Below are 22,038 nucleotides of genomic sequence, written 5' to 3'. Positions count from 1 at the left end.
TGACGTGGATGGCACTGGGTGGGGGCTGGGGGTGGAAGGAGAAGGGTGCAAGGTGCTGTGCAAGCAGAGTGTGGGTAGATTGGCAATGTCCTTCAGCACAATGGGGTGCAGGGACGGCCCGCCCAGGGACATGCTGAGCGGGGCATGTTTCGGGGCCCCTCTGGAGCCGCCCTTTAGCAGGCAGTTAGATGTAGGGGTTTAGTGTGAGATCAACCCCGTTGGTGGTGAGTTCAGTGGGTGGTGAGGGTTGCTTGAGTCCGAGGCGGGAGAGACTCCCACAAGGAAGGCAACCTGTCAGCTGCACCGAGTGCCACGAATAAGCGCCCCAGGGATTCCAGGGCACTCCTTTGATCTGGTGGTTAGGCCAGAAGCTGTCCTGCCCCTGAGTTGGCCAGGGCAGGTCTTAGGTTGGTGGGCTGCCGAAAGGAGGGAGAAGAGGAGGAGGGGCTTGGGCCAGCAGGAGGGAGAGCTCCTTGAGAGCCAGGTTCCTGGAGGGAGGAATTACCAGAACCGACCAGGGCAGGGTTGGAGGAACAGGTCTGACAGGGAGCCAGAGGATGAGAGATCAGGGGCTGGGGCGGGGTACCGGAGGGTGCCTGCCCTGGTGGTTTCTGTCCCGCACCGAATGGGGTGATCCTCACTAAGGGCGGTGAGCTCGGGCGGGGCTGGAGCAGGTTGAGGTTTCGGGAAGCTCCTTGCACTGCTCTTGTGCTAGTTTCGGGGTTTTTCCCTGGCCTGTGTTAGTAACCCTGCTTCTCCATAGCTGGGGACATGCTGGGAGGGTGCTGAGGAGAGCTGGGCTCCTGCTGTGTCGCTAGCGTCATCACCACAGTCACTCTGGACCCAGCCTCCCTGGATGACCGGGGTGGGGGTGGTAGCCATGGTCACTTAGAGCGCTGCTGGAGTCCCTCTCACGTCAGCCCCCTGCCTGGCCTTGTCGTGACACAGGGGGTGTGTCACTCTTGGGCTTACTTGCCCCATCTTTGCCTGCTGGGTCCACCAGGTGGCACATGTGCCCTCCCCCCAGGCCGTGTCCATCTGGGAGGAGGGGCTTCCTCCACATCATCAGAATCTGCTCAGAGCTGCCTGAGTACTCCTTGCTGGGAGGTTTAAGAGGTTGGGGCTTAGTCAGACTTGCCTTTCTTTCTGGGTCCTTCCAGTGATTTCTGCCCTGCTGACATGAGTCAGGTGTGTTGCTTTTCTCTGGCTTCTGGGGTGCTTGGGAGTTCCTTCTACTTCCAGGGCTCCAGCCCTGTATAGTCAGGGGCTGAGACAGGGAAACCTGAGCCCTGGGCCACGAGGTCCCAGCTGCTAATTTTAGAGAGCACATGTCATTGGAAACTCTCCCTTCCTGCCAGGAACCAGCAGCCTGGCTTTCCCCATACTGCCAGGGGCTCCTGGAGCCTCTCTGCAAACCAGGAAGCACGAGGGGCATATGAGGGCCCCTGTGTGCCCACCTCCCCTACCCCTTACCCAAGTGCTTGTTCATGACAGGGACTCTTCTGGGGGCCAGCGCCAGCAGGGCAGCTCACGTGGTTTCTGTCCCCATCCCTTCGGGCCATCTGAGTAGCAGGTATCCACGAGAACCCTGCGAAGGCTGGCAGGTGCTTGGAAAGGATGGTCTGGGAGCAGGCATCCAAGGCTGTCTTGTCTCTTCTGAGCAAGCACTTTGTTGTGGAAACATCCTGCACAAAGCGGAGTCTTTCCCTGTTCCCCAGGGGTGCCCGTAAGCGCCTTCCTCGTAGCTGTAGCTGGCCTGGGCCTGTGTCCCAGGTGTGTGGGACCCGTCTCCTTTGTTACTGTTGGAGCCGTGCCTTTTCCAGTTCCCCTCTCCTCCCATCAGGCAACACAGCAAGCGCAGGGGTGGCCGTCGGGGGAAATGCAGCAGCCCGTGACCCCCAGCTGCCACCTATTTGCCATTCGTTGGCGGGTCTGGACCCGAGGTGTGTGTCTGGGCCCTGATTCTTCCTTTTCTGCTTCCCTAGCCCCAGGAGTCCTTTCTGTGTTTCTCTCATTTGGCTTGGGAGCAGTTCCCTCCAAATGGAGAATGGGTGGTGGTTCCAAGCTCGGACCTTGTGGTCAGAGAGACTGGAGTGGGGATTTCTGCCGTGTCCGTTTTTGGCTCTTGACGTCGAGTGGTTGCTTTAGCCAGTTTCCCCTCTGTGAAACGGGGGCAGTGATTCTGCTACAGTATCAGGTGGGTGTGAGGATTTGGCCCATGAGTTGGAAATGCCCCCAGATGCTAGCTGCTCTCATCGTTTATCACGACGAGCCTGACTTCACGGCAAGGAAAATGGTGCCGTGGCTTCTCTGGAATACCCGAGCGCCGACCTGGACAGGGGCGGGTTCAGGGTCCTCCGGCCATAGCTAGGCCTGGCCTAAGGTACCCTGTCACTGTGCTGCTTCCCACACCATCGGGACCGAAGGACGGCCTTAGAGCTTCAAGCAGCCATTTTGGGGCAGTATTAATCATTCCGGTGGCAGAAGACAGCTCGCAAGCTCCACCTTTTCCCTTGTGTGGCCAGATCCAGGCTGGCGGCATCTTGCTTGGCTGCCCTGGCAATCTAAGAGGACAGGTCTAGGCTGGAGGCAGGCTTGGGGCAGGAACAACCAAGAGAAGATCGTGCCAGCCATTTTTCCTGCTTTCTTTTGTTCACTTCTCCTTTCTTTCTCAATTATAGCCTGCTGAGACGCCTGGTGACTCTCATCTCCCAGCAGGCCACACTGCTGGCCTCCAACGAAGCCTTTAAGAAACAGGCAGAGAGTGCTAGTGAGGCGGCCAAGAAGTACATGGAAGAGAACGACCAGCTGAAGAAGGTGAGTTCTGCCTGCTGGACTCTGTCACGTGACATTCCTTACGGGCCACAGCGTCACTGTTGGCCTCTTGGGCTGGGGAACGTGGGACAGTGCTGGTGTGGGCAAAGCTGAGGGGTTGGCTGGAAGGGAAAGGTTCTCAGTGGGGGCGTGTATGGGAGGGGCCTGGGGGATTCCGCAGGGAGAGGGACACCCTTGTTGCTCCCTCGTCTCTACGTGCTACATCCGGGCCAGACTTTTTCCTGGTAACACTGACTCTCTAATGAGCTGAACCCTATGCTGTGAACCACGGGCAGGCTAACAGAGAAGAACGCACGGTAAGGCCTGTGGCCTCCGGAGGACTGTATCAGCTGGGGACAAGGCAGGGATGGGGGGGGGGGGCGGCCAGTCTTAAAAGGTTTGTCTGAGGAAGTGAGGTGTCTGTGGTCACTTAGGGGTGATTGGCAAAAACGGATGACAGCGGATTGAGTCACTGGACGGAGGTAAACTCTGCAGAGCTGCTGAGAAAGAGAGGTTGGGTGTATGGCCTGTGGAGTGCAGCAGGTGGCCGTGCTGGCCCTTCCCTCTGCCTGGTGGCTGGGGAGAAGCAGTGGCCCAGTTCTGTGCTGACATTTCTGAAGGGGCAGGTGCCTGGGACAGCTTGAGGAATCACACTCAGTGGGGAAGACAGAGCTGGATTGCCTGCCTCCCTCCCTCCCAAGTAACCCGCGCCTTTGGCGTTCTTCCTAGGAAGCTGCTGCTGGCGGAGTCCAGTTGGACGGTAGGGATGCCGAGGAGAAGGTGGAAGAAGAGAACAGGAGCCTGAAGGCCGATCTGAAGAAACTCAAGGACGAGCTGGACATCAGCAAGCAAAGTGAGCATTGTCCTCAGGTGTCCCCCGGCCCCTGAGAGTCTAGAACTTTCACTCGTGGTGGCTGTCCCCCTCTTGCCAAAGTGTTAACAACAAACGCACGCTTGGGCTCAGGAGCTGGGTGAAAACAGACCAGTGATACCCTGCTTGTCCAACCCCACCAGCCAGGCGCAGCCCCAGCTGTCGGGGCTCGGTGGTAGAGCGTGCGTCTGGGGGCCCGGGGAGCTCCGGGGTGCTTGTAGACTGACTCCGGAGCACCTCGCCCAGCACCAGGCCTGGGGACGGGTGCTCTGTGCAGGCGGTGGCATCCCCAGGGTCCTTGGGGCGGGGATAGAAAGAAGCCATGCCAGAGCTGCTTGCAGCGTTCCTGAAAAACCTGCTGTGAGCTCATCTGCTCCCTTCCTGAAGGCCCCACCTGACACGCCTTTTGCCGTCAGCTCTGAGGATGGGATTCTACTCCCTGCCTCCTGCTCTCACCTCAGCATTCTCAGACTGTTTGCCCCACACCCTCGGCCTCCCTGAAGTCAGCCGTGCTGAGAGCCACTTGGAGTCCCTCCATCAAAGGGGCTAGGGGGTCCTTCGTGTTTCTCCGCTTCCCCCAGCCGTGGTGGCCATCCCACCCCCCACCCCCCCAACTTTGGGGGCTCTCATGACAGCCGGCAGGGAGCTTTCTTGAAAGGAGCCGTCTCCTAGACAACCTCAGTGAGGACAGATTTCGGCCTGTGTCTGCTGTCTCCCGCAAGTGGGTTTTTACTCCCTAATCCCCCGTCTTTCTGTTTCCCTTTCCTCCTTACCTGTGTCACCGCCAGAACTAGAAAAAGCTGAAAATGAGGCTCTGGCCATGCGGAAGCAGTCTGAGGGCCTCACCAAGGAGTATGACCGCCTGCTGGAGGAGCACGCGAAGTTACAGGTCAGCATGCTGGTCTGCTCTGTTGCGTCGGATCAGAACCTCCCGCCTCCCCCCACACCTCCCGCGCCCTGAGCAGGCCCAGAGCAGGCCCATCCCCGGCCTAGCCTGCCCGGCAGAGCCTTTGAGAGACCCCGGTGGCAGACTGGCTGCTCTGTCTCCCGCTGCCCCCCTCTTCCTCCATTGCTGCTGAGGCTGGGTCTAGAGAAGAGCCTGCCAAAGCAGTGCCAGTCTGGGCCCAGCAGCTGGAACCTGTTTTCAGCCTAGAGGGGTGTGGCTTGGCAGATGGCAGCCACTTGCTAAAGTGGCCTCAGCCATGGGTCCTCTGCACTGTGGCCGGCCCAGCCCCGTGCCTGGTGTCAGTTCCTTTGAGAGGAGCTCCTCTTACTTGTGCGCCTGGTCTGTGGTGTGGGGCCCCTGATTCTAGTTCAAGTCTTCTACCGGGAAGGTCCAGGACTGGCAGCTCTCCTGTACAGGGCCCTCCACCTACCCCCCCACCCCAGGTCCTCTCTGAGTCCTCAGATGATCCGATCCGGGAGCTCAGGTGGCCCAGAAATTGGGCGCGAGGGGCAAGTAAACACCCCTGAGTTCTGACAGTTTGCCGTGTTGCTTGGCCGTCCGAGTTGGGCCGCAACAGTGGGTGATGAGGAAGGCCCCAGAGGAGGACCGATGGCCCCAGTGTAGGGCATGCTCACCAGCAGGACCTGTAAAAGGCGTGCAGAATTGGGAAGGACCTGAACTGGGACCTGGGGGGGACTTGAATGCCGAGTCTGCCATGGGCCCGAGACGGGGTGTTGGTGTGGGGTCCAGCCCCTCTCAGAGAAGAGTGACAACAGAGGCTTCCAGCTGCACCCCTCTGCTTGGCATTAGGGTCACAGCTTTTGGTAGAGCAGGGCCACTCCCACCCTGGCAGGACTTGGAGTGCACTGAAGGGTGGGGTTCCTTGGTCACCTGGTACCTGTCATTTGGGGAGAAGGCAGCAAGCTGGGCCTTTGGGGTGGAGGGCCTAGAGGGTGAAGGGGAGGGGTGCACCCTGCCGACCCCTTGCCTTGTGGTTTCTGTCCCTTCCAGGCAGCGGTAGATGGTCCCACGGACAAGAAGGAGGAGTGAGGCCGCTCCTCCCTGCCTGCCACCTGGCCGGTGCCCGCTGCTGCCGCCTGCGGCCCGGCCTCACTGGTTACTTCAGTTCGCCCCCTACCACTTCCCATCCCCTTGCACAGCTTACAGTTCCACGCTGTCCCGGCATACCACAGGGGACCCGGTTCTGCCTGCTCAGGATGGGTTTGCTACCTCCTGGCCGGCCAGGCACGAGGCAGGCATTGCTTCCCGCTGGGTTGAGCCTCTTTTGTGTCTTATGTTGTTTGGGGCCCCTTGTCTCTGGTCCTGCAGGCGGGTGGTTGGAGCAGGCAGAGTATATTTTTCTCTCGGGGGCAATAAAGGTTGTTGTTATGCAACTGCGCTTCATGTGTGTGACTGAGGCCACCAGAAGGCCGTCTCCTCCTCCCCTCATGGGAGTGACCAGGAAGGTAGCAGCAGGTGGCTCTGATAGAGACCCCCAGGCTTTGGTCCTGGAGGCCTTCAGGTTATTTTCTTCCTGAAGAAAAATTTTCTTCCTTAAGGGCTCCCTCCTCCCAGGCTGCGCCCAGGCCCACACTTGCTCTCTCTGTCCCTCTGCCTCCTGCTCCCCAGGCAGGCCTTATTTTATGGCCGGTTGGGGCGCGTCTGACCTGTTGGGTTGGCCACTGGGCCCAGGGAAGCTTGAGAGACTCAGTAAACCGGTGGGGCTTCCGGGTGGCAGGCTTGCCCGCCTCCTCTGAGCCTGTTCCATCACATTGTAGGACAGACGGAACGTGGCAGAGTGCCACAAGTCGCTCCCTGCCCCACTTCCTCCTGAAGGTTTGCGGGATGACCTCTGACTAATGCCTGCTAAGGCAGGAGACTTGCCCTTGACGGTCACCTATGACTGGCCTAGGGTAGAGCTAGGTGGTGGGGAGGGTGCCCCCTCTGCTGCCTGCAACCCTGGGCCCGTGTGGGGTGTGCTTACCTGCTCTGAGAGCCCACTCTCGCAGTGGGCTCCACCTTGGCGTTTCCCCCCACCCCTGACTGGCTTCGGCAGGTGCCCTCTGCTGAACAGGGCCTGGTACTCGAGCAGCCTGAGGGCCCAGGGCACGGGTGGCGGGGCGGCTGTGGCCTGTCTCCCATGCGGTGCTCATCCTCTGCTGGCCCTGAGGATGGTAGGAGGGCAGGAGGAGCAGGCTGGAGGGGTTTTCTTTCGGAACTGGGGGCGCCCCTGGAGATGTTAGTGCTGGTGGCTAGCTGGTGCTCGCGCTGCTCCTGACCTGGCCGGGCCTGGGCCTGGGCCTGGGCCTGGGCTTGGGCTGCCTTCTCCAGTGTCCCTTCCCCATGCTCTCATGAGCAGTGAGGTGGTGTCTGATGGGGGGTGGGGGCGGGGACTATGGGTGAGGCTCTCTGGTTGCTGTGCTGAGGCCGAGGGATAGGCCTGCTTTTCCAGGAAGTGTTCCCTGACCACTTTACCCTCCCTTGAGCTCGCCCTCCTGCGAACTTCTAGAGGCCAGAGTCCAAGCAGTGTGTCTGTGGGTTCTTCCCTGGCCAACTTCGGGCAGCCCCCGGGCCCCCTCAGTGTCAGGCTCTGGACCAGGCAGAGGCGAAAGCGGCACCAGACTGCTTTCAGAGTACCCTGTCTGGGGGACGGGGAACGAGACAGTGTTGGGGGTGGTAGACCAGCCGTGACTGGAGGGCCACCATGGAAACTTTGCTAGCAGCCTTCTGCTCCAGTAGGCCTGTGTGCCCCTTTGCCCCATGGTGTCCTCTCCCTTGCCTCTGGCTGTGGTAGGCCATGGTGCACCACAGTCCTGGGCTGATTCCTTCCCTTACCTGCCTCCCACTAGATTGTCAGACCCCGTGTCCTGAGCCTCTACCGCAGAGGGAGACTCCGGAGTAAATGGGGACTGCCCACTGCTCTCAGGGTCCTAGCCGAGCAGTCCCGACTTCCGTGGACTTCTTTTTGAATGATGTCGATGTTTCCGGAGTCTTCGGTGGCATTGTGGCAGGTGGCTCGTAGACCATTTGGGAAGAGGTGCCGAAGCCTGGGCCGAGGCCTGGCCGTGGTGGGGGGAGTGGAGATGGTAAGGAGCTGGGGTGAGCCCAGGGTAGCGAGCAGAGCGGGCCTGAGGGTGACGCTAGGCTGCGGGCTCCAATCTGTGGGTGCGGAGGCACAGACTGTCGATGGAGGAGTCAACAGGGCAGGGCGTGGTGGGAGGGCCTGGGACACGGCCCACGTGCCGCGGGGCCGTGCCGAGTCCCTCGGGCAGGCACCTCCGCGTGCCAGCACAGGCCTGAGTTGAGTTGCAGTCGGGCCTGCTCAGCCAGTGCTCCCTCTGAGCTCTGTGGGGACCTGCCCCGTCCAGGTTCTCGGTGACCACCGCAACATGGCTGGTGGCGGCATCATGAGCCAGAGGCCCCCTTCCCCCCGGCCGTGTAGTTGAGCGCTAAAGCCCCTCCTCCGTAAGGGGACCGTGCCTTGCCGAAGAGCAGGCACCGGCCCGGGAGGGACTGCGGCGGGGAGCAAGCCGGTACTTCCCTCTGAGGGGCCGCCGCCCCTCCGCAGGCCGGCCTCCGGCGTGAGCACCAGGCTCCCCAACCTTGACCCACCATCCTACTTTGTCTGTGAACGTGACTGTGTACCTCACAGAAGCCGTCTCCTGCAGTGTCTTTGTGTCTGGCTTCTCTCCCTCAGCATAAGGTCTTCGAGGTTCAGCCACGTTGTAGCAGGTATCGACTTCTCACCTTTTTTAAAAGTTTTTATTTATCTGAGTAATCTCTGCCCCCAATGTGGGACTTGAACTCATGACCCCGAGATCAATAGTTGCATGTTGTTCTGACTGAGCCAGCCAGGCGCCCCAATTTTCTTTTCTTTTTTAAGACTGAATAATATTCTGTTATATGGAACGGCCACATTTTGTTCATCCATTTCCTCCCGTCAGGGGACACTTGGGTTGTTGCTTCCACCCTTCTTACTTTTTTTGTTTTTAATGTTTAGTTGTGAGAGAGAGAGAGAGAATGTGAGCAGGGGAGAGGCGGAGAGAGGGAGACAGCGTGAGCGGAGAAAGGGCAGAGAGAGGGAGACACAGAACCCGAAGTAGGCTCCAGGCTCTGAGCTGTCAGTACAGAGCCCGATGCGGGGCTCGAACTCACGAGCTGTGAGGTCTTGACCTGAGCTGAAGTCAGATGCTTAACCGACTGAGCCACCCAGGTGTCCCCCTGCCCCTTCTTTCTTAATCCCACGCCAATCAGGCTTCTGCATGTCCCTGTATGCCCGACCCTGTCTTGTGCAGCAGATCTCCAGGATGCTGTCTCACGCAGTGAGCATTCTAGGGCCTCATCGCCCTGGACCATCAGCAGCACCCCGGGGAGCTGATCACCTCCCGCCCTAGGGGTGTGTGTGTGTGTGTGTGTGTGTGTGTGTGTGTGAGAGACTCCTGATCCAGGAGGCCACCCTGCGCTTGGAGTCCCTCCCTCCCCCCTGGCCACCACCCCTCCTCAGTCTCTGCTGCCAGTTCCCTCTCTTCTCTGCCACCTCTAGGGTGTCCCAGGACCCCAGGGCTCGGTGCGTGGGTCGCTTGTCCCTCTACACGGCTCTCGGCCGCCCTTGGCGAGCTGGTGCAGCTTCAGGGCTTTCTGGCCCATCTCTGTGTGCTGAGAGCCTCTAATGTTCTCTCTCCAGTCCAGACTCTTTCTGGAACTGCAGATTCCTTGTCCACCTGCTGATGAGACACTCCCACTGAGGCGACATCTCTGGCACAGTAGGCCCACAGTCAGTGGCCACCGCCACCTCCAGACCGTCTCTCCCGCGTTTCCCTGGGTGCAGGGAGGGCCTGGCAGTGCTGCCCTTCCCGGTGCTCAAGTGCTCAGGCTCACGGCGTCTCCCTGGCTCCTCTCGACCCTGCGTCCCAACCGCCCGCAGCCCTGTTGCGGACGGCCTCGCAGGCCTTGCAGACAGGCCCCCAGTATGCTGCTCGTGCCCTGTCCGGCTTCCTGGGCTCTGCTGCAGCCTTGTCCCCAGCCTCCTTCCTAGCAGCCCCACCCGCCTGTCCCTCAGGAGGTGACCTGCTCTCTGTTGGGTGCAGTGTGTGTTTGGGCCGTTTTGGAGAATCTCCGCGCTGGCCACTTCCCACCCACCTTCCCTGCTCTTGGCCTTCCTCTCCAGTTACCCTTTCTCCCGGCTTTGTCACCTGCTCAACCCCCATTCCTGGAACAGCGCCGGGCGCAGACCCTCACAACAAATACTCGCCCGAGGAAGCAGCTCGAGGTGGGAAGGCTCCCCCCGCTTGCAGCCCCCGCACCCCTGACCCGACCCCACTATCCCTCGCGACAAGCAGAGGTGGAACCAGAGCCGGCTTTGGAAAATGACATGTTTTATTGCTATGTTTGCAGTGGCTTTTTAGCACAGTAAGAATGTCCCCGCCGGACCCCGCCCTCACCCAGTCCCACCCCTCCGACCGACGTCGGGGTGGCGCGGGGTGGGGGAAGCCTTTCTAGGGTCCGCTCGGCTGTCTCGGAATCGGACGTGACACACACGTGGGTTAATTAAAGCTGCTACATGGAAGACTTGAGCCGTGGAAAGTGCATCAGCCTTAAGCTCACAGGTGGGAGCCGTGCCCGGGGTCCCTTCCCTGGCCGGTGCCCACCTCAGATCCCTGCAGTGGCGCCCGGCCCAGGGGGCAGGGCGGGGGCGAGCCTGAGCGCTCCAGGTGAGCAGCCCCAGATCCCCCAGGGGTCAGGATGCCGCCTCCGCTCACCCCGCCGCCTCGCCTCGCGGGCAGAGGGGGCGCGGGGATGCTCCGGCCCCCCCACGCCCACCCCCCGCGGCCATGCACTCCTCCACCCGGTCTGGGGCCGGGCGCTACACATGCACACCCACACGACAGACTCGCGCTCAACAGCTTGAAGCTTTTGCCTATGAAAATTAGATCTATAAATTCACACTCCTTGGCTGGGGCAGAGGACTTAAGGGGTGCTGAGAGGGGCAGGGAGCGGCAAGGAGAGGGATGCTGGGCAGTTTTCTCTTTAGAAATATACAAGCAGAAATCTCTTTTCCTCAAGTTTTTATAAAATGTGCAAAATACAAGCCTCGTTAGCCCACAGGCACAGTTTACACCTGGTAGTCACCTTTGCTAAGAGATCTAGGTTTATCCTACATACTCACGCACACATGCATTCGTACACAAGCTCACACAACTGATATTGGTGGCAATTGGCGCGGGAACCGGGAGGTTCCCTTGCTGGCTGGCTCTCTAAGCTTCTAGGATAGGGACTGGGACGGGGAGAGGGGAGAGGGGGTCTAGCCCGGCTGAAATACTCGCCCTGGTTCTGCAGCCCCTCCCCCACCGCCCTCCTCCCCTCTCCTGTCCTGTCCCCCAAGCAGCCGCCGCTGCCTCCTCTAGGGGCCACCCTGGGGTGTGCAGGGCAGAGCCCGGAGAGGCAGGCGCACTTGGGGGCCGGTGAGGCGCATCTGCGGCGGGCACTAGGGGGAGGGCGGTGGGCAGGGCCTGGGAAGCAGCGTGTGTACCAGCTTGGGTGGGGGGTGGGGAGGCATCTATTTTTGGTGGGTTGTGATATTTTTGGCGTTTTATTAAAAATGGAAAAAAAGTTATTTTAGTTAGCACTCGTGGTGCTTCCCCCCCCCCCTCCCCAGGCAGGCCCCCAAAAGTGTCAGGGAAAGGCAAGCCCCCGGGAGGGGTTGGGGGCCGAAGCAGGGGCTGCTATGGCTACAAGAGGGTGAGCTGGTGATGTGAGCCGGGGTGCCTGTCACATGACGCTCTCTACCACCACCACTTTGCTGCTCTCGGACACTGGGGTCAGGGTGGTCAGGCCCCTGACATCGGAGTCCTGAGCTCTATACTCCAAGTGGTGGAGGCCCCAGACAGGCTGTGTCAGGTGCTGCCAGCGCTGCAGGAGAGAGGGACACGTTCAAGTCCCCGGGCGGGGGGAGGGGGCGCACACGCTTTTTCCCCTTGGTCTCTTTCCACTTCCCACCACCTGCCACGGGTTGGGGGTCCGGGGCCCCTCCCACAGGCACTGACCGCACCCCACACTCTGTCCTAGGGAAACGGGGCAGGGGCTGGGGACAGACCTCTCTCTCCTCCCCCTGCCGTGACCTCGGGACCTGGAGGCTCAGCGTTCCTTCCATCCACCCCCCTGTGGGATGGCCCAGAGACTTCTGGCCCAGAGACTCCTAGCGTGATGCTACATCCTAGTAGTGGGTGGGAGAAGGGGCACTTGGAGGGAGGGAGGGAGGGAAGGAGGGAGTCGTGCAGGGAAGAGGGGGTGCAGGGGACTGACCTCAGCCACGGTCCCCTTGGCCCTGAGGAGGCAGCCCAGGAGGTGGAGGGGCACACACAGCATGGAGGAGAGCGCGAAGCCCCAGCCCATGGCCTCGCCCCACCACGGGTACACGTAGGTGTTGTTGTAGACTAGCGGCTTGTAGTACACCACGTTGAAGATAAAGATGCCCTGCGGGTGAGAACCCCCCCCCCCGCCGCGCGCTCAGCCAGCGGCGGGCCCTCGGCACCCCTCCCCCGGCTCGGGCCTCCCCCGGCCCTTACCATGCAGACCAGCGGGGTGAAGAAGGACCAGCACCATTTCATCCAGGGGCAGGGGCGGTACCCGATCATGCAGGCGACGTCGTCCATGAAGCGGTCGGCTCCTGGGGCGAGCGAGGCGGGAGGGCTGGAGCCGGACACCCCACCACCCCTGCTCCGGCCCGCACCCCCAGCTCGCCCCGGGGCCCGGGCCTACCGTACACCCAGGCGACCACCACGCACTCCCAGAAGGCCTGCCACAGCAGGGTCGTGCCGCTGGCCGAGTAGTAGTCAAACAGCTGGAAGACGTACATCCCGCCCTGGGGACGGAGCCGGGTCAGGGAAGGTGGCAGGCAGCGGGAGGCCTGGGGCGGCCCCCACCCCGCCCCCACTCACATCGGTCACCATGGAGAGGTCGATGACAAAGCAGAGGGCGCAGCAGAGGGCCACGGAGATCTCCCTTTGGAAACGGAAGTAGTAGGAGGCCGGGAGGAGGTCGAGCAGGCCAGTGATGAAGCCTTCCACACCTACAAACTGTGGCCGGGCGCTCAGGCCACGCCCCTGCGGCCACCTGCCAGCCGTCCCCCCTCACCCCGGGGCCTCCCCCACGCTCCCGGCACCCTCCGTCCTGTCCCCCACCCCCCCGCCCCCCCCGCAAACCTGGCTGTCCAGGCCGAGCAGCAACAGCATGAAGAAAAACAGGGCAGCCCAGAGCGGGGCCACAGGCATCAGCGTGACGGCCCGGGGGTAGGCGATGAAGGCCAGGCCGGGTCCTGAAGGGGGAAGCGGCAGGGTCTCGACACCTGTGTCCCGCGCCCGTCTCAACACCTGTGTTCCGTCCTCGTCACTGCCCGCCGCCCTCCCCTTCTCCCCTTCCCTGAGCTTCCAAACTGAGGGACGACGCCGGGGCGTGCTGTGGCCGGGGGCCTTTCCCCTTGAGTCAAGGTGTTGCCGGGGGGCCCGAGCCCGCGAGAGCGGGGTGTCTGGCTCAGGCTCCGGGTCTTGCCGGCCGGCAGCCCTTGTGGTCACCGGTCACCGTTCGCCCCGGAAAGCCCCTCCTCTCCCTCTGCAACACTCGGCCGAATGTGAGGGGCTCAGCCCACGGCCCCGGGCAGGGATGCACGGACGGAGGGACGAGAGCTCGAGGCCCCCCCCCCGTGGCCCGGCCCGTGAGGCTCCGGCTCGGGGCCGACCGGAACAGCTGTGCCTCGCAGCTGCTCGGCCGGGCCTCCCTCAGCCCCGAGTGACGGGACAAACCAAGTGAATCTGTCTCTCGTTTCCCAGAACGTCTGTGTGCACGTGTGTTCGCGGATGGGGTCTGTTAGGACGGAAGGCCGGGCGGAGGGGTCGGGGTCCTCACCCGATTCCGCCACCTTGGAGATGTGCACGCCTTGCTCTGCGGCCATGAAGCCCAGGATGGAGAAGACCACGAAGCCAGCGAAAAAGCTGGTCCCGCTGTTGATGAGGGCCAGGATGATGGCGTCCCTGGGGGCAGAGGGGCCGCGGGGACTGGTCAGGCCGCCTGCTGCCCGCGGACGCGCGGCGGGGGCGGGGGGCGGCCTGCGGCACCTACTTGTAGCAGTTGTTGTTGAAGCGGTTGTAGCTGCCCAGCGCCGTGAGGGCGCCCAGGCCGATGGCGTAAGAAAAGAAAATCTGGGTCCCGGCATCTATCCACACCTGGAGATAGACCAGGGCGGGGAGGAGGTGAGGGGCCCTGCCGGCCTGGCCCGCCCCTCGTCCCGTCCAGCCCACCGCCCCCTCACCTGAGGGGACCCCAGCTTCGACCAGTCAGGCTTGAGATAGTAGATGATGCCATCCAGGGCGCCGGGCAGCAGCACTCCCCGCACCAACAGCACGACGAGGACCACGTAGGGGAATGTAGCCGTGAAGTACACGATCTGGGGGGGGGGGGCGCTGCTCAGAAGGGGCCCTGCGGCCCCCGCCTCCCCACTTAGGGGCCCCCAGCCTCAGCAGGGGGGCAGGCGGGCCACACTCCCCCCACTGTGGTACGGTCCGCTCCGAGGTCAAGCGGGAGGCCAGCCTGCAGCCCCCCCCCCTTCTACTCCTCAGAGCCTGGGCTCCTCCCGAAGGAAGCGGGGTGCTCAGCTGGCCATCGGCCGCCCCCGCAAGGACAGGTCAGCTGTAGAGGGAGGGCGGAGGCAGGACCTTCCCCGGGTGGGGAGCAGGACATCGGCCTGGAGGCAGGTCCCATGCCTCCTGTGGTTCTCTGCACAGAGGCAGGGTCCTGGGCAGGCCGGAGTGGACTGGGCCGGCCGGAGACAGAGGCGACAGCGAGGTGACCGGGAAGACCTCTGCCTCCCTCCCACCCTCAGCAGAGCAGGACAGGTAGGCAAGGGACGGCCACGGACTGGGTCCCCCCGGGCTGGCCGCAAAGCAGAGAGTGAGGAAGTAGTGAGTGAGGAAGAGAGGGAAACTGGGGCGGGGATGCCCGACATAGGCAAGTTCAGCTGGCTGTCGCCTGGGCCTGTCCCCTCAGGACGGAAGCCGTCTGGGCTGGAGTTTCGAGGGTGGGGAGGACTGACTACGCAGGCATATGTGGGAAATCCAGTGGCCTGGATTCAAGTTCCTGCCCCCTCCTCAGGCCCTGGCCTGGTCACCTCGCGTGGAAGGGGTGTCCCCCCCCCCCCCCCCCAGTGGAGACGCCTCTTCTCCCCACCGGCCATGCTGCCCCCACCCCTGCCATCATCACCCCCCCCACCCGCCCGCCTCCAGCTGTACCTTTCCTGTTGACTTGACCCCCTTCCAGACACAGAAGTAGACCAGCACCCAGCAGGCCAGCAGACACAGGGTCACCTCCCAGTTGAGGGCCCCTGGCACGTCCAGTCCCCCCGAGAGCCGCAAGACTTTGTTCCTGGGGGAGGGACAGCCCGTCAGGGCTGCCGCAGCAGAGGGCAAAGCGACCGGGGAGCTGTCGCCGGGGCGGTAGTCCCCCGTGCCGCAGCCCTCGGGTCCAGCTGGGGCCCCCTGGGCACCCGGGCACCCGGCCCAAGCCCACAGCCCGGAGGCGTTGCAGTGCGGGAGGCAGGAGCCCGGGAGCCCCTGGCCAGAGGCTGGTCGTGCCCTCGGTGGTCTCCCCTCCCCCAGGCTGGCAGGCACAAGGGGACTGACGATGCCCGGGACCGAGAAGTGGTGAGGGAGTGAGGCCCGTCCATTCCAGCTTCCGTAGGGACTGCGTGGGAGCTCCCCGAGGACAGGCAGGGCCTGGGAGTGGCCCCTGCTCAGCATCCCGCCCCGCCCCCGCCCCCCAGGGGGCCGGGCCCCAGCACACGCAGACCCGGGCCATATGGGGAGCCCACAGACAGGGACAGGCAGGGCTTGGCCCAGAGGCGCCTGACTCACTCCCAGAACTCGATGACAGGGGACCGGCGGTCAGCAAGCTGGTCACATGTGAGGTTGGCCAGGCTGGCATTGGCACAGTCTTCATGGCGGAAGATCTCCACACAGTCAGGAGTGTTCCAGGTATGGCCACATGTGGCCCAGGGCAGCGTGGTGGTGAAGGACTTCACCAGGTAATAGAAGCCCCAGGCCAGCACCATGATGTAGTAGGTGTTGCAGTAGAAGACGATCACCATGGAGGCGTAGCCCAGGCCTGGGAAGGAGAGGAGTTTCTGCGTGGGCTCTTCTCTGGCTGCTCCCCACCGCCCCCCTTATCTACCCTACCGAGCTCAGAGAAGTCTTTGGAGCACGACTGAGATGTGGTGGGAGGATGGTGGGGAGGGCAGATGCAGAGAGCCCCTGGACCCTCACTTGTCCGAGTAGCCCGACACTAGAGGGCTGGCTCGAGGTTCCTCCCTTGAACCCTCCCCTCCTGCTGCAGTCGGAGCCTCAGCTCCTGTGAATTCCCTAGTCTCACACACGGGTCCCCTTCTGGGTCCCACTGCCACCGTGGCGGTTGATGGAGGGCCACGCCTCCAGCTGGCCCCCCAGTGGCCTCCAGTACTCAGCAGCTGGGGGCTTCCTGGTGACCTGGGGTGGTGTGGGAGATGGTCACTCTCTCGGCGGGCAACCGGGGCCAGTCACTTCGCCTCTCTGAGCCCTGGCCTCCCCAGGGTCCCTCCTAAGGCCTTGAGAGATAACAGGGACACTGCCCACACGCAGAAGGAGCTCTAAAGTGACTTTTGCCAATAGTCCTTCCCTTCAGATCCTCCCTGAACTTCCCATAGCTGCTGCCCCACCGCCTTAGGCTGGCCCTCTGGCCTTGGGAGAGCTGGCCCTTGACATCATCTCCTGTTCTCGCACCCTCTGCTCAGCCCCGGTGAGCCAAGAATGCTTGGCAGGGTCTGTTCCCGGCTCTGCTGGGCCTGGGCGCCCTCACCCTGGTAGAGAGGCCAGTCCCCGACTCCCATTCCCCGCATGCCTAACGTCACTGGGTGGTCTCCAGATCCTCCGGCTTCCCACTCGTGACTTGGGGGGGTATGCACCGGGTCCCCGGCCTGGTGCTCAGATGAGACAAGATTTCTCAAGTGGGTGCCAGTTTTGCCCTAGCAGTGGGAAAGGGGAGGGGTCGCTGAGGGAGAGGGCAAACGGGACCGGCCTGGGGCCGCTCACCTTTGAACAAGGGGCAGATGTTCCAGACGTTGATGCTGCCGGCCTTCATGAACTGGCCCAGTGAGATCTCCAGGAAGAAAATGGGGATTCCTCCGACCAGGGCGATCAAGACATAGGGGATAAGGAATACACCTGGGGGAGGAAGAACACAAGGGTGGGCACTTGCCCAGGGCGGCCCCTTAGCCCCTGGCTGGCCAGCCCAGCTTTCGGAAGCCGTGGGAGGCCAGGGAGGAGCCAGCTCCAGGCTCCTCCCCGGCCCCATCCTAACTTCCCAGTGGGTGAATCAGTGCAGGGGGTGGCCACTGACTCAGAGTTGCGAGGTGAACAGCCTTGCTGGGAGGAGGGGGTTGGAATGTCGGGAGGGCTGTGGCTGTCCCCCGACGCTTACAGCCCTGTTTCTTGGGTAGGGGGCCCTGTGCTCACAAGGCTTCTGGCCCCACCGTCACCGAGGGTGACCTAACAGGCACGGAGGACACATACGGCCTCGTGTCGCAGTTGCCCAGGCAGCACGGGAAAGAGCGGTGAGGCCATGTGGATGCGTCCGTGTGCGTGCGTGTGTGCGCCATGGCTGGCACTCCGGCCTGGGGGCCTGTCTGGCTTGGGCAAGCCTGGGTTTTCCTGCACCCAGGCACTGGCCTGCAAGCATGAAGGTCCAGGGAAGAGGGTGGGTGGCAGTCTTCTGCCAGGGGGCACGGTGGGGGGGTGGATCTCGAGGTATCGGTGAACAAAGACAGAGGGAGTCAAGGTGGGGTAGTACAAACTCTGGTGAGCCTGGCTCTGGAGGCTGCAGGCAACAGGCCAGAGACCACAGGCCAGAGGTGGGGGGTAAGGGGAGCTGGGCATCAGCAGCCTCCCCCCCCACCCCCCCACCCCCCCGTCTGCTCTCCTGTCCTCTCCAGGCCCCCTTCTGTTGCCCCAGCTCAGCTCTGCGTTACTCAGAAGTCGGGCTTGGCTGCAGCTTGTCCGGCTGCTGGTCCCAAGCATCCTTCTTGTGTGTGACCTTGGGCCAAGGCCTTCACTCTGGGCCTCAGTTTCCCACCCATCATCCAGTCACCATGGCTTTCCCCCAGCCCCAGCGCTGCTTTGCAGTCACAGGACACCCGGTGGCTATCGCTGTTGCTAAGCTGGGCCCGGGGCAGGCGGGCATGGGGTATGCGTGCAGTGTGTCCAGCGGCGGCGCCAGGCGGCCCAGGCCGCAGGCTACCCAAGCCTGGCTCAGGCACCCAGTGTTCCAGGCCCAGGCTGGAGGGGAGGGGAGGGGAGAGGAGAGGAGAGGGGAGGGGAGGGGAAGGGAGGGGAGGGGAGGAGAGGGGAGTGAGGGGAAGAGAAGAGAGGGGAAGGGAGGGGAGGGGAGGAGAGGGCAGGGGGAGGGACAGAGTAGTCCATTGTGTGTGTGTGTGTTCGTGTGTGCACACGTGGGGGCCCCGCACAATGTGCCACTTGTGTGCCTGACCGGCGGGGGCAGCCTGGGCTCCTCACCTCTGGGAGCCCCCCAGGGGCAGGCATCGCCTTCCCACCTCATGGCCAATCACTCCGGGGCCCCTGCGCCAGGAGTCCGGGGGGGGGGGGGGGGGAGGCAGTCCCGGGGCTTCGGCAGTTGGCTCGCCGGCCCCCTCCCCCCACACACTGCCAGGCACATGACCGGCTGGGGGGTGGAGGCCGCCGGGGCTGAGCCACCGAGCGGCAGCGGCCAGCGAGGGGCGGTCTCCAGCACCCCCTATCCCGGACTTCGGCCCCGCGCCCCGGTGGGGCGGGCGGGGGAGGGGGCCCCTGGCGAGGAGGAGCGGGGACGCGGCGGGGCGGGGGCGCTCACCTCCGCCGTTCTTGTAGCACAGGTAGGGGAAGCGCCACACGTTGCCCAGGCCCACGGCGAAGCCCACGCACGACATGATGAAGTCCATCTGGCGCGTCCAGGTCTCACGCGGCGGCACGGCCAGGCGGCCGCCGGGCGCCCCCAGGCCCGCGGGGCCGTCGCCCTTGGCCGGGGCCCCGTCGGGCCCGGGCGCGATCAGGGGGCCCTTCTTCTCGTCGCCGGACACGCTGTAGATGCCGTTCTCGGCGCTCTTCTTCGCCATGGCCCCGGCGGGCCGCGCGGCCGGGCCGGGGGGCGCGGCGCCTCGCGGGGGCGGGCGGACGGGCGGCGGAGGGCGCCGGTGGCGCTGGGGGGCCCCGAAGGCGCGGGCCCGCCGGGGGGCCGGGGGCGGCCGGGCCGGGGGTCGGGGAGGCGGGGCGGCGCGGTCAGAAGCAGTCCACGAAGCACTTGAAAGTGAGCCTGAAGAATCTCATGTGTGTCGGGGGCCCGGGGGCGCGCGGGCGGCGGCGGGGCCCGGCCGGGCGGCGGCGGTGGCTCCCGAGACTCCTGTCCGCGGCTCGGGCGGTGGCGGCGGCGACTCGCCCGGCCCGAAATTCAGCCTAGCGGGGCGCGGGCGGCATCGGGCGCCCACGGTCTGCAAGCGGCGGCCGGAGCAGGGGCCTGCGGCCCGCGCCCCCGGCCCCGGCCCGGGCCGGCGCGGCTGCCCGGCTCGCTCGCGGCTCCGGCGGCGGCGGCGGCGGCGGTGGCGGTGGCGGCGGCGGCGGCGGCGACGGCGACGGCCGAGGCGCGCTCGCCCCTCCTTCCCGGCGGCGGCGGCTCCAGCCGCTCTCGGGGCCGCGGCGGGCTCAGCGACTCGCCACCGCGCTCCGACCGTCCCTCTCTTTCCCGGTCCGAGCGGCTGCCGCTTAAGAACCGACTCCCGGTGATGTCACTGTCGCCCCACCCCCACGACCGGGCTGGTCCCCCTCCCCCCGCCGTCCCGCCCTCCCCGTCACTCCGCCCACCTCCTCCTTCCCTCCTCCCGAAGAGGAGACGCCACTCCGGCGGGAAGCAGGATGGCTGCTACCTGGGGCGCCGACCAGCACGTCCTTCCCAGGGACAGAGCCGCTCCTGACCCCGAGTTTATCTGGGCCTGGCTCCCTCCCAGATCGCCCCTCCTAACCTGCCCTTCCTGGTTCTAGGAAAGCCACTTCCCTGGCTGCCTTCCAGCCATCCTTGCCCTCCTTTCCTCTTCTCCCCACCTCCTTCCAGTCTGTCCCATCCCTCTGGCCCTTCTCTGAGTCCCAGCTAGGGCCTGGGCCAGTGGTGGGTACCAAGGCCTAGGGCTTCCTGGCGCTCCGCACCAGAGGCTGCTTCTGCGTCCCGAGGGAGTGGGGCTGAGCTGGTGGTCGAGGGAAAGGCTGGACTGGGGCTCTGTCTCCAGGTGTGCTGGGGCGGGGGGGGGGGGACTTTACCAGAGGCACCGCCCTGCCTCCTCCTGGCGTTCAGCGTCGAAACCCTGGAAGCTTGAGGTCAGCGTCCCAGCTCTTGGGGTGAGAAGTCTCTCTGAGTCTCCTAAGTGGGCGAGGACAAGCCTGCCTGGCAAAGCAACACACTGTCACCAAGGAGGGGTCGCAGGGACCCTCGCTGCCCCCACCCCTGCCAGATGTGCGGGAGATTCAGGCACGAATAGGGCAAGGCTGCCCCCTGGTGCCTGTCAGGTGCACAGACCCTCCCCCGAAGGCCTCAGCTGGGAGGCCCAGCACCCCCCACCTGCACAGCTTCTCTCTCCAGGGACCTTCAGGCCTCCCTTTAGCAAGGGTGTTCGGCGGCCTCCCGACCCGCAGCCGAGCAGCCTGTTGGGAACTTTGCAGGGCGAAGAGCAGCCATGGGGTGGGGAAGGAAAGGGTCGTTGTCCCGGCCTGGGGACGGGAAGGGTGCCCCCCGCCCCCCACCACTCCCAGACTCTGCGATCACCAGGCTGCAGTCCCCAGATGGCTCATCCTGTTAAGCTAAACCCTCAGCCATCCGGCGGCTTTTAGAAGAAAAGCAGTTCTGGCCCGAGCCAGATTGAGCCTGCTGGGTGAGGAGGGGCAGGCCCTCCTCCCAGGATGGCTGGAGTAGCCTCCGGGGCGGGGGCTTTGTGGAAGCCTGGCCAGGTGGCCTGTGCTCAGGTTGGGTCAGGGCACGGGGGAGCGGGGTGAGGCTTGGGGATGCGCCAGGTGGCAGGGCGGCTCTGTTCATCGGAAGACCCTAACTGGAGTTTTCTCTGGCCCGGTGTCAGACTGAAGCTGGTCTGCAGACAGAGGCCACCGAGAAGTGTGTGACATGTAGGCGTCGTGGAGAAGTGGGGGCCACCGGGGAGCAAGGGCAGAGGGGAAAGACGAGTAGCCCAGTGAACCACAGATCTCGTCCCGGCGGGGGGGGGGGGCGGGGGTGCCCGCGGAAGGGAGGGCGGTAGCCGTGATGGACATGGTCTTCGGGCAGAGGTCAGACAGCGCCCTGACAAGCAGGGGGAAGTGAGGACGCGCGGACTCGGCCGGGTGCAGGCAACCCTTTCGAGAATTTAAGATCTTGCTTGTACCAGGAGCGCGGCGGGGAGAGAAGGCAGTGGCTGGAGGGGGTGTGGGCCAGCGGGTGGCACTTTGGGGAAATGGCTGCCGCTGCAGGGAGGGCCGAGGGTGAAGGCGGCAAGACCTGGGGAACCTGAGGAGGGCCTTTGAAGGAGCCAAGGGCGGGTCTCCTCTCCCCTGGGAGGGGAGGCAGGTTCAAAGGCCAGTGGCTGAGCAGTGAGTGAGCTGCCTGCGTGAGATGCGTGAGATTCGTGAGATCCGAGGCTGCTGGGAGGGGGGGCAGCTTGGCCAGAGGGGCCACAGGGAGGCCCGAGGGGGAGGTGAGTGCTGAGAAGGGCCCGGGGAGCTCCGGGGCTCTAGGACCCGAGCCGGCACCCCTCCAGGGGGAGCCTTCATGGGGTGTCTCTAGACCCTCCTTGGGGGGGCGCTCCATGACCTGGGGGGTGCAACAGGCCCCCAGACCAGACTTGACAGGGCTGCGCCTTCCTCCCCCCCGCCCCCCGCCGCCACTCCAGTCTCCCCCAAGCAGGTAACCATGCTCCCCCCCCCCCCCCCGCCCCGGGCCACAGTGGCCTCCTCCTCTCAGCCCGAGCAGCCACGCTGGACAAATCTCCCCTGTCCCTCCCCATCTGATCTTCTCCGGGCTTTTGTCTGTGCTGGGGACCGAGTCAGATTCCTCTCTGAGGTGTACAAAATTGGGCAAGAGCTGGCATGTGGGCTCCCAGCACTGCAGAGCAGCGTGCCCCCTGAGCTGGCCTGCCCCCATGCCCCGCGCCGGGCCCACTGTCTGGGCTGACTTCCCTCTGCCCCTGCAGACTTGGCTCGGCTGCCACCTGTCCCGGGGAGGCCAGAGAGATGGGTGTGCATCCGCTGGCACCTGCACTGCCAAGGCGAGCTGGGCATCTGTGGGGTGCAAAGTTCATGGACTGGTT

General features: G+C 64.2%; 2 protein-coding genes across 5 annotated transcripts in view; one reads left to right on the top strand and one right to left on the bottom strand.

The window, feature by feature from the left end:
- The window catches only part of BCAP31 (B cell receptor associated protein 31), a 29,600-nt gene extending 23,575 nt beyond the window's left edge, over positions 1-6,025 (top strand). For all 4 annotated transcript variants that reach the window (XM_042974359.1, XM_042974360.1, XM_042974358.1 and 1 more), the window contains exons 5-8: positions 2,682-2,817; positions 3,544-3,667; positions 4,474-4,574; positions 5,643-6,025. In XM_042974359.1, the coding sequence (XP_042830293.1) occupies positions 2,682-2,817; positions 3,544-3,667; positions 4,474-4,574; positions 5,643-5,681 (400 nt within the window). In that variant the 3' untranslated portion in view covers positions 5,682-6,025. The remainder of the gene's footprint in view (positions 1-2,681; positions 2,818-3,543; positions 3,668-4,473; positions 4,575-5,642) is intronic.
- Positions 6,026-9,987: 3,962 nt separating this feature from the next.
- Positions 9,988-18,840, bottom strand: SLC6A8 (solute carrier family 6 member 8). Its single transcript, XM_042974803.1, has 13 exons — positions 18,555-18,840; positions 16,742-16,873; positions 15,533-15,782; positions 14,912-15,044; positions 13,936-14,070; positions 13,746-13,849; positions 13,533-13,657; positions 12,833-12,945; positions 12,569-12,706; positions 12,390-12,492; positions 12,197-12,297; positions 11,934-12,104; positions 9,988-11,540 (listed from the first exon to the last, which is right to left on the bottom strand). Exons 1-13 carry the CDS (start codon positions 18,814-18,816, stop codon positions 11,400-11,402), a joined length of 1,908 nt encoding a protein of 635 aa, XP_042830737.1. The 5' UTR covers positions 18,817-18,840; the 3' UTR covers positions 9,988-11,399.
- Between the last annotated feature and the right edge of the window lie 3,198 nt (positions 18,841-22,038).

This window comes from Panthera tigris, chromosome X (assembly GCF_018350195.1).
Source record: "Panthera tigris isolate Pti1 chromosome X, P.tigris_Pti1_mat1.1, whole genome shotgun sequence".
Taxonomy (NCBI): Eukaryota; Metazoa; Chordata; class Mammalia; order Carnivora; family Felidae; genus Panthera; species Panthera tigris.
This window is presented reverse-complemented; position numbering and strand designations above follow the sequence as displayed.

Bases quoted from the DNA above. Each gene is read 5' to 3' on its own strand.
- SLC6A8 (XM_042974803.1), bottom strand. From the start codon at position 18,816: ATGGCGAAGAAGAGCGCCGAGAACGGCATCTACAGCGTGTCCGGCGAC. The intron at 12,105-12,196 runs GTAAGGGCCGGG...TCTCACCCGCAG, and splicing joins TCACCCCGCTGGTCTGCATG to GGCATCTTTATCTTCAACGT. The intron at 11,541-11,933 runs GTCAGTCCCCTG...TCTCTCCTGCAG, and splicing joins CCAAGGGGACCGTGGCTGAG to CGCTGGCAGCACCTGACACA.